Below are 16637 nucleotides of genomic sequence, written 5' to 3'. Positions count from 1 at the left end.
CATGATGCGATAGCTGCAACAAACAAGAGCCTAGCTAGCCATAGGCGTGTGGGCATATATCATGTGCTGCGGCCTATCCATGTACTGTACTAGTTGATGAGAGCGTGACGCCAAGTGAGACTCTGTTCAGCGTTTTTGAGACCTTTTTCTTCCATGAGTCAAGGCTACGAAAGGGCTATGCCGACAACGCCGGCCAAAGGCCACGGGCTAGTTGATCGCGACTTGCGAGAGTCGTTGCAAGCAAAGCATGCAGCAGCTGCAACCGAAAAATTCGGCGCTGCCTTTAATGCCGGGCGTGGATGACCGACTCCACTCTATACTAGACTGCTACTGCTGTGCCGTGGCTACTGGCTAGTGTTCGCTGAAACAAGCTAACTCAGATATGAACTGTGACCTTATTTAAATCCAGGACGTAAAGTTTAGAATATCACGTCAGTATACGAGACGAGGATGTTACATGAGGTTTTAGATAAATTATATAGTGTTCACCGAAACAAGCTAACTCAGCTATGAGCTATGACCTTATTTAAATTCAGAACGTAAAGTTTGGGGTATCACATCAGGTATCATGGCCCTGTTCGGCTGGTATGAAGTTTGGTTTGTTCGGCTTCTTTTTTTAATCGGAACAGTGTTTTTCTCTCATAACATTTCAGTCAGAACAATATTTTTCAGCCAATTTTAGCCAAATTTCAGACCAACGAACGGGGCCCATACGAGGATGTCACATGGGGTGTTTAGATACTAATAAAAAAATAAATTACAGAGTCCATCGGTAATTCGCAAGACGAATTTAATAAGCCTAATTAATCCGTCATTAACATATATGTTACTGTAGCACCACATTGTCAAACCATAAATTGATTAGGCTTAAAAGATTCATCACGCAAATTAATCGTAAACTATATAATTAGTTATTTTTTAGTCTATATTTAATACTCCATGTATATGTCCAACTATTCGACGGGATATGAAGTAAACTTTAGAATGAGGAACAAACAAGACCTATATCCCCATCCAAATCGAAGCTGCAGCACAGCTGGTAGACGTGCAATTTCAGACTTCAGACCATTACGAAGCGTACGGCATTTGAGCATATGCACAGTTGAAACTTGAACGGAACTATAGGGGCTTCATCTAGTTGTTAGTTGTTAGGGTGACACCGTTTGGATCGTAGCTGGCCAATGGATTCTTGACAACAATCGTCATGTTTGTTTGAGCTGGTTTGGCTTATAAGCCATTGCTGAAAGTACTGTTAGCTTATTTGATATGAGAAAAAAATACAGTTCGTTGGCTGACAAGCCATGACTTATAAGCGAATAGGCTGAATATGCGTGTATGTGCATAACCCAGAAGCTTTTCTGCCGGATAACCGGCCAATTGCCAAGTCCAAGACATTGCAAAACCGTTGACCTGCACACCAGATTACGTCGGTACTACTAGTGCTACCAGATAGCTGCTTGGTGCTTGCTGGGATTGTCATGGCTGCCTGGCATGTACGACGATTTCAAATCACTTGCAACTCTGCTGCAGTTGCAAGTACAGTACTGCAATGACAGGTAGGTACTATCAGTCTCACGCTTCAACTATTAAAAGAATGGAATTCTGTTCGATCGTAGCCAAGAAATTCCGTCCGGGAGAAGGTCTACTAACTGCTCTAACCACTAACAGCTGGTGGTAGTGGTAGGAGGTCAATGCATGCTGGTACAAAAATATACACACGATTTAGAACATATCCTAGTTGACTGCAGAAAACCTGACTTCGTGGCAGTTGGATTCCCAAGCGTCGTCTATGCACCGAAGCACGTACGCCTCGTCTATGCACCCAACCACAACGTAAGCTGGCTTCTCAGAATTCTGAACCACCAAGCATCTGCTTTACTGAACAAAACAAACAGGATCATAATAGGCTGTGCATATTATTTTTGCAAAGGAGAATAGGCTGTGTATATGTGGTTACTTGTACATCTATAACTCAAGAGGCACCACATTAAGTCAAAGAAAAATCGATGTGCAAGTAGCCAAACAACCAAGAGCCCAAGCGTATTACAAGTTCAACTTTACTGGAATCCAATGCTGTAAGAAACAAAAGGTTTCCAATTATGCCGAATCTAATGAAATGTTTCACACAAAAAAATGAACCACCAAAAGATCGATCCCAAGAGTTACCTAAATGCACAACTCAATTTAGTTGTACCCATGTTACTTCATACTTCCTGCACAACTCTGTCCGTCCTATTACTGAATTATACAAGGATGTATTTGGAGTGGGTGGAGCTACTACTACCACTTTATGTTGTACATTACCAGGATTTAATTAGAGAAGTATGTTGAACAGAGGCCAATAGTTTATGTTTCCAGCATGTACTTAGCACAAAAGCTAAGCTGAAGATCTCTCTAAACAAAACAGCAGGGAGCTTCCTATGGGAAGGCAGACATAACCCTTACAAAAGAAACTTAATGATCTCATGTGGAAGTGGAACTAGTAATAGAGAAGTCAAGGGTTTAGGCAGGTCACACATGGCAATAATAGGACATGAGAGTGGCAACAGATAAGTAACAAAAAATACACAAAAGCAACCTCTAAATCAGGTACACCTGATGCAAACAGATGATGCTTTCCACAAGTGGAGTGGATGGAGTGATGCAGTGGAATCACATGAGCATCTATAAATAGGAAACAGAAATCACGAAACTAAAGCACAACAGCATTCAAGAACTCATGGCTTCAATCAATATAGTTCTTGGTGCAATTTTCATAGCTTCCTTCTACTTATCTGGCTCCCTTGCCTTCCCTCCTGGTCACCATGAGGGAGCCCATCCAATTGGAAATAGCCCAATCTCAGGTCTTTCTACAGATTACTACAAGTTCACATGCCCACAAGCTGATGAGATTGTGGTGCCCATACTAAAGAAGGCTATCGCAAAGGAACCCCGGATAGCTGCTTCCCTTCTCAGGCTCTTGTTTCATGACTGCTTTGTTCAGGTTAGCACAGTTCAAGTTCATTTCTTTTCATCCAGAATAAACAGAAGTCACCAGTCAGTCAGTCACCACGCATGGTTCGCCCATGTGTTAGAAGTTGAACATTGTTGAGTGCTAGAACCACGATTTCATGTTCTCTAGTCAATAATCCCAATCGTGATTGTCTCGTGGTTTATGTGGTTCTGTGATGAAATTGCAGGGATGTGATGCATCAGTTCTTTTGGATGACACTGAGGAAGTTGTAAGTGAGAAAAATGCTATTCCCAATAAGAATTCTATTAGGGGATTTGAGGTTATAGACGAGATCAAAGCTGCACTTGAGGAAGCATGTCCGAATACAGTGTCTTGTGCTGACACTATCGCCCTAGCAGCCAGAGGTTCAACAGTACTGGTAAATTTCTCTACATTCAAGTGACAAAAACCTGCACTAGTTACAGGACGAGAAAATATCCGGGATTTCTCACAAAAAAATAATTCTTTTATTTTCTTTAATAAAAAGACTAAAAGCTGGTAGCCTCAAGCAAAAAATAATTAAGATTTTCCCTAAAAAATTAATTTAGGTCCACTTGATATATTTAATCAATATAATGTTATCACCTGACAGAGTGGTGGACCATATTGGGAACTTCCATTAGGAAGGAGGGACTCAAAGACAGCAAACATGAAGCTAGCAAACAAGAACCTTCCTCCACCAAATGCAACACTACACCGTCTTATCAAGTTCTTCCAAAGGCAAGGACTGGACAAGGTGGACCTTGTTGCACTATCAGGTATAGTACTGGCACATCTTAACGCTCAATTTTTTTTTCACAAACACGTAGGAAAACCGAGTGTCATTGTATTAAGAAGATAGAAAAAAGTTATACAAAGTGCCACACAACAAAGAGGCACATGCACACACACACACCAACAACCAACGCCTCTACTGATATATTCAATGCTCAAAAATAAACCATTGATATAAAATAGTTAATGGAATTGGTTCAGTTGTACATAATGTCTACGATTTTCCTTGTTATAAGCTTAGGGCTGAAAGTATAGCAAGAAAAACATTGTATAGGACATAGTAGAAATGCATCACTATCATCAGCAAGAATATCTGTTAGACAACAATGGAAAATAAATAGTAAATGTTGCTATTGGGTCTGCATATTCTCTTATCTTCCTAAAGAGTTTATTTTACACTGACAGGAAGCCACACCATTGGAAAGGCCAGATGTGTGAGTTTCAAACAACGGCTCTACAATCAGCACAGAGATAACAGACCAGAAAACACGCTAGAAAAAAGTTTCTATCACACATTGGCATTGGCGTGCCCACGCACTGGTGGTGATGACAACATAAGGTCACTAGATTTTGTCAGCCCTTCGCAATTTGACAATAGCTATTATAAGCTGATATTGGAGGGAAAAGGGCTCCTTAATTCAGATGAAGTTTTGTGGACAGGAAAAGACCCCGAAATAGCAGGTCTAGTTAAAAGTTATGCAGAAAACAAGCCACTATTCTTTGAACATTATGTGAATTCAATAATCAAAATGGGGAACATAAATCCCCTCATGGGTTACAATGGAGAAATCCGCAAGAACTGCCATAGGGTTAATCAGGAGATCTAGTCGTCAAAAGGCTTCAGTTCGAATCAGGTTCCTCTGCTTATGACGAAAAATTTGATTTAAAGAATGTCAGTTTAAATGTCAACATGCTAATGTGTGATGGCATAGGATGTAACTGTGATTTCAGTTTCTCGCCACCCCCCAATTTGCCAACTGTAAACTTTCAATGAAATGTATCTCATCTTCTTTTGCTCTAAAATAGTCTGTTTATTAAGTCATTGCATAATCATGTCCTTACCTTCTACTCCAGTAAATTTTAAGTGACATTTTGGGGCTGGACTCAACAACCAAGGAATAATGCCCTGTTCGTTTCCGCTTATAGTGAAAAAAAAAACAGAATCCCACCAAATGCCTCGATTATTTATGATTTTTTTACTCGGAACTTTGAACTAGCACAATTGAGAATCGAGAATGGAAAAAATCCCCGCGTTATGGCGATTATAAGTGAATCAATTATAAACGGAAACAAATAGGGTCAATATGAGTTGAGCGCATTGATGATGCAATCCCTATTTTACTCTACTCATTTTTCTTGTAGCATTACAAAGGATGCAGATACTTCATACTACCACTGGATGCACACATGCAAGAAGGGTATTATTAAGAAAACAGGTCAAGGTTGCTGCAAAGGCCACTCTTTCATGGACCTTTATCTAAGAGTTAAAACATCATTTAAACAACTGGAGGGAGTAGTTCATGATTATGGATATCTAGTTTTTTATACTTTTAATTTTTCTGAGGTTGATGACACGCTACGGGTTCAATTAAAATTTTTGAGTAGCTGTACCCTACTCTACTGCAAGATAATAAGACATTAAGCGTGATACCAAGGATGGTGTATGTGCTTTTCATTTTTAAACATGTAAAGAACTTGTGCACAAAAGCAACACTAATAGTGCCATAGTACGTATGGCACAGAGAGCACTTGCAATTGCACATATGGCAGAGAAAGCAGACGTAGTTGGACGAACTGGCCTAATTTAGAAGAGTTGACATAATTAGCAACGCTCCATAAGCTCACTTGCTAGTAGCAGAGGGAAAAAAATCTTGGATAGGCTGATGCTAGGTTGTATCCATATATTATGTCTGATAAAAAAGAGCCTAGATTAATTGAGAATAGAATGCAAACCTACAAGAAATGGTCCTCAGAATATACCCATTAGTTCACATTGGCCCATATGCCCTACCATTTGTCCTTTGTGCTACTTGTGTGGTACCAGCCGCGTGCTCCCAAGATGCATGGCTTGCATGGTTTTCACTAGGATTATCTGCGGGCAAGTAGCCTCTTGGTCTACCAAACTGATGAATTATTAAGACAAATAAGTGAGTAAATAGTACCATGTATCGACTAGCATGATCATAAAAAATTTGATGAGCCAACAAAACAGTAAAGACAAAGTGAACACTCACAGCATCCAAAAAGGCAGACAAGACGGCAAAACCAGGCAGCGCATCTAAACCGTACTGAAGTGGAGGGGGAAAATATCAAATGCTTTCAAGCCAACTCTGAATAGTATTGATCTGTTGTTCAAATAATAAATTAAAAAATACCAAATGCTCCACGCGAGTTTTGTAGATGAACCCTCCACAACAAAGTAGGCTTGACAAGACAATGAACCTACACATAGACAGAACAGCAGTCAGAATAGTAAACACTAATATGGAAACAAAATTGCAGCAAGAGCCACAAAAAAGAATGGTAGTAATAGTTGTGCTACCAGGGATAGTACTGGAAGTACTACCAGGGAAAAGTGAACTTCAGTAAGCAGTAACAACAACTCATGAAAGAAACTACAATTACCATGAAAAATATTCATATGTGCAAAAAACAATTGCCAATCAGGGAAATACTAACTTTAGAAGGAAAAAAAGATGTTAAAATCCGTAATAGATTTTTCCATCACTGAGAAGGTAACTTTTTAAGTTAAAGAAACACATACACGCAAGAAACAATTCCAAATATTGCCCAGCCTTTCATGGGATCACTCTCTTTTTCTTGTCTGTAACCTACAGGGAGAGAGATATACAAACAAATTCATATAACTAGGCTACATCTAGATACTGGTATACAAAATGAGGAAAAGAATGCACAATGACATATGCATACTCATGTATTCAAGAATGAAAATAGTGAAAATTGCAAGACTATTCACAACCATGATGCACTTTGCTTATATCACATGATTTGCAGAAGCTATTTGTCTTCTATGATAAATAATAATTGCCATCTCTGAATTTTGTTCTTTGATGACTGGTGGGCAGTGCTAGTGAGGCAAAAAAAACAGCCTGTTGCAAAAGGTCTCAGCTCTCTTATCATTCTGGGGGCTTGGACTCTTTGGAAGCATCGGAATGCTGCGTGTTTGATGGCACTGCCACAAGTATGGTGGGTGACTTGCTGCTTGCCAAAGAAGCAAGCTTTAGGGCATGGCTGGTGTGCAGGGTCTCTCCCACTTGAGTGTTCCAGCACTTAGTGATTAGGTCTTGTTGTGGTTGAGTTTATTTTTGTCACAGGCACAAATGTACTTTGAGAACTACAGGGTGTGGGTGTGAAACAGGGTTTCTACCATTTCCTCTTCTTTAATACAAAGATACACAATTCACCTGTGTGTTCGAGAAAACACAATTACCATCTCTATCAGAGTATGTCATGCTGTGATATAATCTCACTCTTAGTCACAAAGTTCCAGGATAAATGGTGTCAGGAACGGGGTATGGTACTTTCGCGAGGCTTTTACAAGGCAGGGACAAAAATATCCCTGCGTGGTCGTGGAATGCTACCTTTGATCCCCATTTCCTGTGACTATCACTATAAGTAAATGTAAATCAATAAAGATAAGGGAACATTTGATGACAAACGGTTTTAACAATTTGCTGTGTGGCATCTCAAACTCTTGAGTCTAACACCAAAATACTTTTTCACTCCATGCAAATAAATGAATTGAATGGTACTATGAAGTCCAAATAATCATACACCTTTAGAATTTCTATAGTTGCAGTGTCTAACCTAATTTAAGTGCGAAATTATCTCAACTGAACATTGTATAAGACCAATCTTCTGTGTTTTCCTGAATAAAGATCTAACGAAGCTAATGCAGAATCTCCAATGAACAAAAGTCTATAGGCACAGTTGATGATTCTATGGCTAGGACTAACCACATTTTTTCGTTAGTGTAAATTCAATTGGATCATAGCCCTCCACTGGGATAAAAATATTGACCTCATAAGGACTGGCTCGGGCAATTTCACCTACAAAACATAGAAAACAGAGTTCATTTTATTGAAGTTGCATAAAGCATCACAATGGGTACACAAGGAAGAAACTAACATCTCCAGTCCACATTCAAAACTGTAGGAGACAGGGTACTAGGCATGCCACCATTGAATCCTGATCCTGCAAGTGTAACACCAAGCCCTTTCACTGGATTAACCTGTGACAGATAGAGTTTTACATGTATACTGTGCAACTGGCCTTGTAATTAGCACTAATATGGCAACAGTCTTGAATTTATTTTGATAGCAGTGCACTCATTTGCAAAAGTTATGCATTAATTAAAAATAATATCCATATGTAAGTGAATATTTGGTCACCAATATATCACTGAACAAAAGAGTGAATGAACAAAAGTTAGCATTGTTTTTAATTGATAATTTGTTTAAGAAAGAAACTAGTTAGATGCTTTAATTGAAATGCCTAGAACAATAATGCAAAAAAAAAACATAGGTCACATGCATATGCATAACAGCATTAAACCTGATGGAAAAGGTCCTTTAAGTATAATGGACGAAATCATAAAGATATTTATCTCATATTTGGGACAATTGTAATCTTGCACTTAGTTTGGAGTTCAATTGTAGATTTTCCTTCCTTTTCTAAATTTGCATGAGTCCTTTAAGCATTGATCATCTCCATAGTTCTTAAGGCGTCGCCTAGGCGACGCCTAGGCGTCCAGGCGTGCCCACCTCGCCGTGGAAACAATGGCGCCTTGCCCCCAAGGCGTCGCCTAGGCGTCCAGGCGTACCAAGCACTCGCCTGGACGCCTCACCGCCTTAAAAACTATGATCATCTCCTAATCGAATGTGTTTTTTCAAGGCAATTTTGGTACTATATCTTGAGGCAGGTCGGTCTCCACTCTCTAGCTCCACAGCCATCTGACAATTCATTCGATGATTGGTGGGAAAAAGCAAGTGCAGCAACTTCTGGTTTAACGCAAAAAGGTTTGAACTCGCTGATATTTCTGGGAGCATGGATAATTTGGAATCATCGCAATAGCTGCGTCTTTGATGGAGCAATTCCTAACATAGCTGAAACCTTGAAGTTGGTTGGTGATGAGCGTCGACGGTGGACATTGGTAGGGGCTCGTGGGCTATCTCACTTGACTGCCCCTGCCCAAGTTGTTAGTTGATTTGTTGTAGGTGCAGGGTCGCTTTTTCTTTCTTTACCAGCGCAAATGTATCTTATGAGTTAAAGATAAGGGTGTGTGGGTGTGTGTTGTTCTATGGGTTCTTTACCCCCTATTTCTTCTTAATATAATGAAGCGCAGCTCTCCTGCGTTTTTGAGGAAAAAAAAAGAATCTGGGGTACACTGTTTGTCCCTCTTTGTTACACTAGGGCAGGCGTATTTTCCAGTTAAAATAGATTAATGAAAACAGATGAAAAAGGGGGGGGGGGGGGGGGGGAAGAAACTAAAATAAACATGGCTTGTGTTATTCTTGCAACTCCAGCCCAATCTTTTAACAGCTTGGTTCTGTTGATGCAAAATTGGATCTGCAAACACAAAGGGCTAATACCCGAATCGATATCCAAAGCGTGCCAGTCGATTTGACCTGCTAATCGACAAGGATGAAGATACGAACACTTTGGTCCTGACAACAGCGATACGCCCGGAAGTCACGGCCAAGAGGTGCTCACGCGGAACTCGAGAATCGCCGAAGATCGTACTGAAACGATGCAGCTCGCCGAATCAATGAGAACTCGTAAAAAAGGAAAAATATGCAAATTGACGAAGTCGCCGAAAAGTAAGTAGATGCAAATAGGAGTAAAAATTGGTTTTGATATTGATTGATATATATATTACATTGCCCCTTACTCCATATTTATACCCTGATCTAAAGAGACACAACCAACCACAACTAGGACACCAATCCCATATCTAAGGAAACACGTGACTCTTACATGAATCATACCCTAACAAATATAGAAAAGGAAATCAACTCCTATCTATTTCCCTGTCCGCCTCAATTACGATGGAAATCTCACCGTCCTCCTTCCCATCGGCATACTCCCTATTTCATCGGCAGTAGTCTTCAAGTCTTCCTTCATCGGCATACTCCCTGTTTCATCGGCAGTAGTCTTCAAGCCTCCCTTCATCGGCATACTCCATGTTTCATCGGCAGTAGTCCTCAAGCCTCCCTTCATCGGCATCGACAATAACACCTCCAACCTCATCGGCAACGCCCGAGTCCAAATCAACCTTTCCATCGACCATCACCAGCTATCGGCAACCATCTTTACAAACTGGCTTTCATCGGCTATCAAAGTATTCAATAACTTTCCCCTTGCCGATTAGTCCACTCCGATTATTTTGACACGTGCAAAAAACGGTGTCAACACATGCCCCCCAATTTCGGAGTATAAAACCATTAATGCTCCGAAATTTACTCCAGATAACGCTTGCCTTTGCCCGATTACCGTAACTCATTCTCCAAGCCAAAACTTGATTTGTTATCAAATCCAATCAAATCTAATCTTGATTCACGCACTTCAGTAAATATCGCACAATCGCCAACCACTCTTGCCTTGATTATGGTTAAGATACCGAAACAATAACCCATCGGCAAGATCTTAACATGATAATGCTGCCATTTTCAGAATTAAAATATCATGTATCGATATCCCCTCCAAGTCATAATTACTTGTCATCAACTCATCTGTACAATCCCCTGATTATCGCGCGAACAGTTACCATATCCCTCTGAACCGTCTTGACCTATATGCGCGCGACATAGAGATAAGTCCAAAATACCCTTATTCTGGGCGGCTTATAAATAGATTTCTCCGGAACCCTCATTTTCTACCTTCAGCCTCCAATCCTTGGCATTCTCTCTCTCCGGCGGCGACTCCGACGAACAACCGCGCGACCTCAACCAACAAGAACCCTTCTCCGGCGCTAACTTCAAGTTTCCGGCTCGTACCTCCACCTTCCTCAAGACAATGGCCATCAACTTCGACGTCCCCGCGGTTCGCTCCACTTCCATTACCTTTTACTTTGATCTTTTTGCAAATTCATTCAGTTGGTGATTTTTCCTTTCTTCTGTCTTCTGGATTCCATAACCTTAGAAACTGCGCAACAAATTAGTTATCCCAACCGATCAGCCGCACGTCCAATGCCTTGGACCAATGGGCAACCCAGATCCAACCGATCTGATCAATGCAGAGGTTAACAGAATCCCCTTTAGAGCCCAAAATTTCTCTCTGAATTTGTGGAAAGACACATTCCGATCTTGGCCCAAAACCACCAAAGGGTGGAAAGATTGGTACTTGAGGGTTAATAGATCGATGCAAGTATACTGGGCAGAACGAAGGTTAGACCAATGCATTAGGCTCTCTATTGCCGATATGCAGAAAAATGAATCAATGATAATTGCAGCTGCTTATTTCTGGTCAGACACGACCAATACTTTTATGTTTGGACATGGCCCAGCTACTCCTACCCTTGCCGATATCCACATGCTTACTGGCTTGGACATCTCAACTGCCGATGAAGGCTCCATCTATGGTAGAAAGTCTGAATATAGGGTGAATACCCGCAACATCGGCGGTTGGACAGGATATATTCAAGAATACCAGAAAACCGGGACACTTAGCCAGAGGGAACATGCTACATTCCTGAATATGTGGTTAGAAAAATTTATCTTCTGTGGTCGATCAGTAGGACCAACCAACGCCTTCCTCCCTGCAGCTGAACTTTTGGCTAATGGCGTAAGGTTTCCTCTTGGCCGATACCTTCTGAGCTCCACTTATCATCTTCTTCATCAAGTGTCTCAGAAACTTTTGCTTGGCGAACCCATCGGCAACCTGGGAGGCCCGTGGTGGTTTATCAACATGTGGCTGAATGCCCATATGCACAAACGTTTGCAATGGGACTTTTTTGCTCAACAATTCCCACGAGAAATTGCTGAAGACTATGTGCTTGGGGATGATGAATCGGCAACACGCTCACCCCTCAATTTTGGTGAAGCCATAATTGTCCTTCCTGGAACAGAAGCCAACGAAGACCAAATCGGCAGATTCTTTCAAAGCTTCTACAATGGTCTTTCTCGTGATCATAGGGCCTGGGTGCCTTATATTGACGAAGAAAACAGATTCCCCCTTCTTTTCAACTTTGCCGATGACACTCTGAATCAAGATAATGAGCTCATGATGGCTATCATCACTCCCAGGGCAATTCCAGTAAACACATTCGGCAGCGGGAAAAACACCAACATTACATATGAATTTTACAACCCATCGGCAGTATCCCGCCAATTGGCTTTTGGGCAACTGCCAATCAAACTCTGCTTTGCCGATGTGATCAAACCCAGGGAAACAATCACCTGCGGAACAGATTGGAACAAGGTAGTACAACTCTCCCCCGATGCCGATACTACAGATGTTGATATATCCACCTGGACACCAATATCTTTCATCACCGAGTCATATAAGCAATGGTGGCGAGAGTGGAAAGAACAACTGTTCGCAACTTCTGCTCACACAAATCGGCACATGATCGACCCTGAATATGCCATCCCTGACGACGCGGTAAGTTTCCTTTAACTCCCTTCTGCTTTTCCCTTCATATATCAGTAACTGATTCTCTTGTAACAGGTTAACAACCCAGCACCATCGGTGAGCAAAAGTGGGAAACCCTTCAATCTCCGGCCTGTTTCCCCAACATCGCCGATCGGCTACAACGCTCCCACCTTAGCCGCTTTGACCCACCAGAAGATTCGTACCAAGACCATCACTTCTAAGTCCAAATTGGCTACATCCAGGGCTACTCCATCGGCCGCTGCTACAACCTTGGTCAAAGCATTTAAGGTAACAACCTTGTTTATTTTCACTTATGCCGATCACAAACTGTATTAACCTTAATCATCAGGGGGTAAGAGCTGCTACTGGATCGTCATCGGCAATTCCGCCGATATCAAGCACCACTTCTTTCGATGAACCTTCAGAGGTAGCTTCTTGACTTTACATTTTATCTGTTAAATATCATATCTTACACTTGTTTTGCAGCAACAATTGGGTACATCGGCAAACGTACCAGATGTCCAAGCTTCACAACCAACAAGTGTCGATGCCCCCCAGCCAATCGTTGCCGATGCCCAAGCAAAGCGCAAAGCTTTAACAGATACTGAAGCACAGCCAAAACGATAAAGGTCTATGCCGATCCCTACATCTGCCCCAATGTCATCGGTCATCATACCTCAAGAGCCCACCACCGATGAAGTCACAGAGGATATCCCATCGGCAAGCTCAGCCGATCCCCCACACGACATACTCCAGGTTGCTTCCTCCAGTCAAGCACAGGAAATTGCCTTGAAACAGGTAAACCGATCAACCTAGCTGATTTTACAATACTCATACTTACCCCTAACTGATCTCCTTTTCTCTCTCTCAGGAGCAAGATTCCCCGAACAGCCTATTTTCCTTTGCCATTGACATTTCTGACGACGATGGAGAAGAGACAAGTTCTTTCCTTGCACTGGGAACAATATCGGCAGAGACTAAATCCAAGTTGGAAACCCTCCTGAACTTGCTACAGCAAGGTACCGCCCAACTGGTAGATGACTCGGACCCCGCAAAGGCAATTTTCAAAACAATTCGTGGCCAGGTCCCTGCCGATGTTGAAGAAGTACTCTTCCCAGCAGCTCACTTAGAAAGCCGCCAACTGCAATATCAACGGGCTGCTCAGCGCATTGCCGATAGAGCAGCTCAAGCTCAACTCAAAGAAGAGATGCTACAACTGAAACAAATCGCTGATGAGAAGCACAAGGGCATCGTCAACTTGCAGACTTCGGGTGCTGCACTTAAGCAGAAAATCTTGGATCTATCAGCAAGGAAGATAGCTCTATTGGCTGCATTGAAAGAAATCGATGCAGCCTTAACTCATGCTCAACAAGAAGAAAGCCAGCTACCCAATGCCGTCAAAGCCCTTCAGCAAGAAAGAGATATCCAAGCTCGCAAAGCTTTAGCCATGAAGAAAAAACTCAAGCCTGTGGAGGGTGCTGCCGATGACGATATCAAAGAAATGGAGGAAGCCGACCAGATTCGCCTGCGTGCGATATTAGCTATCCAATCCTTGTTGAACGTGTAATCTTATTTATTGTATCGGCACTTTATGAGACATTGACATCCTTGCATAATTCTAGCCGATAGTACTGTTATCGGCACTTATACTTTTATGCATCTATCCAGATACTAGGGTAATATTTCTTTAAATATTTTCCATTTAACGCTCTGGGAAACACAACCCCTTCGAGGGTTTCTAAAATATATGCATTACCAGGAACAGACTGATTTATCCGATATGGACCTTCCCAATTAGGAGACCACTTTCCAAACTTTGAACTTTTAGTCCCAATCGGTAAAATCAATTTCCAGACCAGATCACCATCGGCAAACTCTTTTACTTTCACCTTCTTGTCATACCATCTAGCTACTCTTTTCTTATTTTCTTCGATACTAACTAAAGCCCTTAACCGATGACCCGCCACATCTTCCAACTCATACTTCATAAGAGTATTATAATCATCGGCTGTCAGCTGATTTTGAGAACGTATTCGTCTAGAGCCAACCTTAATTTCCCAAGGCAATACTGCATCGTGTCCATATACTAACTGATAAGGCGTTACTTTGGTTGCACCATGACATGACATCCGATATGACCACAAGGCTTCATTTAATACTGTATGCCACCTCCTAGGATTTTCTTCAATTTTGCGCTTAATGAGTTTGATGATCCCTTTGTTAGAAGCCTCAGCTTGACCATTAGCTTGAGCATAATATGGAGAAGAATTTAAAATTTTAATTCCCATACCTACAGCAAACTCATCAAATTCTCCTAATGTAAACATAGTGCCCTGATCGGTAGTGATAGTCTGAGGAATACCAAATCGGTAAACAATATGCTCTTTCACAAAATCAATCATATTGACCGATGTCACCTTTTTTAAAGGAATTGCCTCAACCCACTTTGTGAAATAATCGGTAGCAACCAGAATAAATTTATGTCCTTTACTCGATGGCGGATAAATCTGACCAATGAGATCAATAGCCCATCCCCGGAACGGCCATGGTTTGATTATAGGATTCATAGCCGATGCAGGCGCTCTTTGAATATTACCAAACTTTTGACACCCCTGGCATCCCTTAAAATATTTAAAACAATCTTCAAGAATAGTCGGCCAATAGTACCCATTCCTTCTGATCATCCATTTCATCTTGAAAGCCGATTGATGTGCCCCACATACTCCTTCATGAATTTCACCCATCAAGCTTTTCGATTCATCATTGCTAACACATCTAAGTAAAACTCCATCTATAGTTCGATAATATAATTCATCATCGAGGAGCACATATTTGGTAGCTTGGAACCTTATACGTCTCTCGACCTTTCTATATGGATCCTTTAAATAATCGACAATCTCTTTCCTCCAGTCATCGGTATCAACTGCCGATGTTAGCACTTCCTGAATAGGCTGATACCCTGAAGCATGCTGAGCTAGTCGATTAGCTTCCTCATTATGCAATCGAGAGATATGTTCAAGACGAAAATCTCTAAATCCTTTCAACAATTGCAAACATCTTTCATAATACGAAATCAAAGCTTCACTTCGGCATTCATAAATTCCAGCCAATTGATTTATAACTAGCATAGAATCACCAAAGATTTCAACAACATCGGCACGTATCTCCTTTAGCAATTCTAACCCTTTTATCAAGGCTTGGTATTCAGCTTGATTGTTTGTCGCTGTAGCAACAATCGGCAATGAAAACTCATACTTCCTTCCTTGAGGTGAAATTAACACAATGCCGATACCTGCTCCTTCACCACATGTGGACCCATCGAAGAAAAGTGTCCAAGGAGCAATCCCCAGAGAGTCCACTGTATTACAATGCTGAGTGACAAAATCAGCCATCACTTGCCCTTTAACTGCCTTAGTTGATTTGTAGCGTAGTTCAAATTCTGATAATGCTAAAATCCATTTGCCGATTCTACCACTTAATATCGGCATCGACAGCATATACTTTACCACATCGTCTTTGCATATGACCGTACATTCGGCAGATAACAAATAATGCCTTAATTTGACACAAGAAAAGTATAAACACAGACACAATTTTTCGATGGCCGAATACCTCGTCTCAGCATCCACTAATCTTCTGCTCAAATAATAAATAACACGTTCTTTCCCTTCAAATTCTTGAATAAGAGCTGAACCGATAACTGTATCATCAGTTGACAAATATAACCTGAAAGGCTTCCCATGTTGAGGTGGAACTAGCACTGGAGGATTTGATAAATATTTCTTAATTTCATCAAGGGCTAATTGCTGTTCAACTCCCCATACAAATTCCTGATCAGCTTTCAATTTAAGTAGTGGGCTGAAAGCCTTGATCTTACCCGACAGATTAGATATGAATCTTCTAATGAAATTAATCTTACCGATCAAAGATTGCAATTCAGTCTTATTGGCAGGAGCAATCACCTTGTTAATTGCATCAATAGACTTCCTATTGATTTCAATGCCCCGCTGATGCACCATAAAACCCAAGAATTGTCCTACCGATACACCGAATGCACATTTATTAGGATTCATCTTCAATCCATGCTTCCTTGTGCACTCCAGTATCTTTCGCAGATCGGCTAAATGTGTTGTGATATCTCCAGACTTAATCACTACATCATCAATGTAGATCTCCACTAATGTGCCGATGTACTCATGAAAAATAAAGTTCATAGCCCTTTGATAAGTAGCACCGGCATTTTTCAAACCAAACGTCA

At 41.2% G+C, this 16637-nt stretch overlaps 2 protein-coding genes across 13 annotated transcripts in view; one reads left to right on the top strand and one right to left on the bottom strand.

Annotated features, from left to right (window-relative positions):
* Positions 1 to 1233: 1233 nt before the first annotated feature.
* Positions 1234 to 16637, bottom strand: part of LOC136449759 (uncharacterized) — a 259701-nt gene continuing 244297 nt past the window's right edge. For 7 of the 12 annotated variants that reach the window (XM_066449930.1, XM_066449929.1, XM_066449935.1 and 4 more), the window contains 7 exons: positions 7916 to 8018; positions 7744 to 7836; positions 6531 to 6597; positions 6142 to 6208; positions 6001 to 6054; positions 5747 to 5889; positions 1565 to 1878 (listed from right to left, as the gene is read on the bottom strand). In XM_066449930.1, the coding sequence (XP_066306027.1) occupies positions 5755 to 5889; positions 6001 to 6054; positions 6142 to 6208; positions 6531 to 6597; positions 7744 to 7836; positions 7916 to 8018 (519 nt within the window). In that variant the 3' untranslated portion in view covers positions 1565 to 1878; positions 5747 to 5754. Of the gene's footprint in view, positions 1545 to 1564; positions 1879 to 5719; positions 5890 to 6000; positions 6055 to 6141; positions 6209 to 6530; positions 6598 to 7743; positions 7837 to 7915; positions 8019 to 16637 lie in introns of those variants that run through there. The other 5 variants (XR_010758118.1, XR_010758119.1, XM_066449938.1 and 2 more) reach the window with 5 other exon arrangements.
* On the top strand, positions 1891 to 5759 carry LOC136449761 (peroxidase 9-like). Its single transcript, XM_066449939.1, has 4 exons — positions 1891 to 2983; positions 3180 to 3371; positions 3585 to 3750; positions 4172 to 5759. Exons 1-4 carry the CDS (start codon positions 2720 to 2722, stop codon positions 4591 to 4593), a joined length of 1044 nt encoding a protein of 347 aa, XP_066306036.1. The 5' UTR covers positions 1891 to 2719; the 3' UTR covers positions 4594 to 5759.

Source organism: Miscanthus floridulus, chromosome 5, assembly GCF_019320115.1.
Source record: "Miscanthus floridulus cultivar M001 chromosome 5, ASM1932011v1, whole genome shotgun sequence".
Classification (NCBI taxonomy): Eukaryota; Viridiplantae; Streptophyta; class Magnoliopsida; order Poales; family Poaceae; genus Miscanthus; species Miscanthus floridulus.
This window is presented reverse-complemented; position numbering and strand designations above follow the sequence as displayed.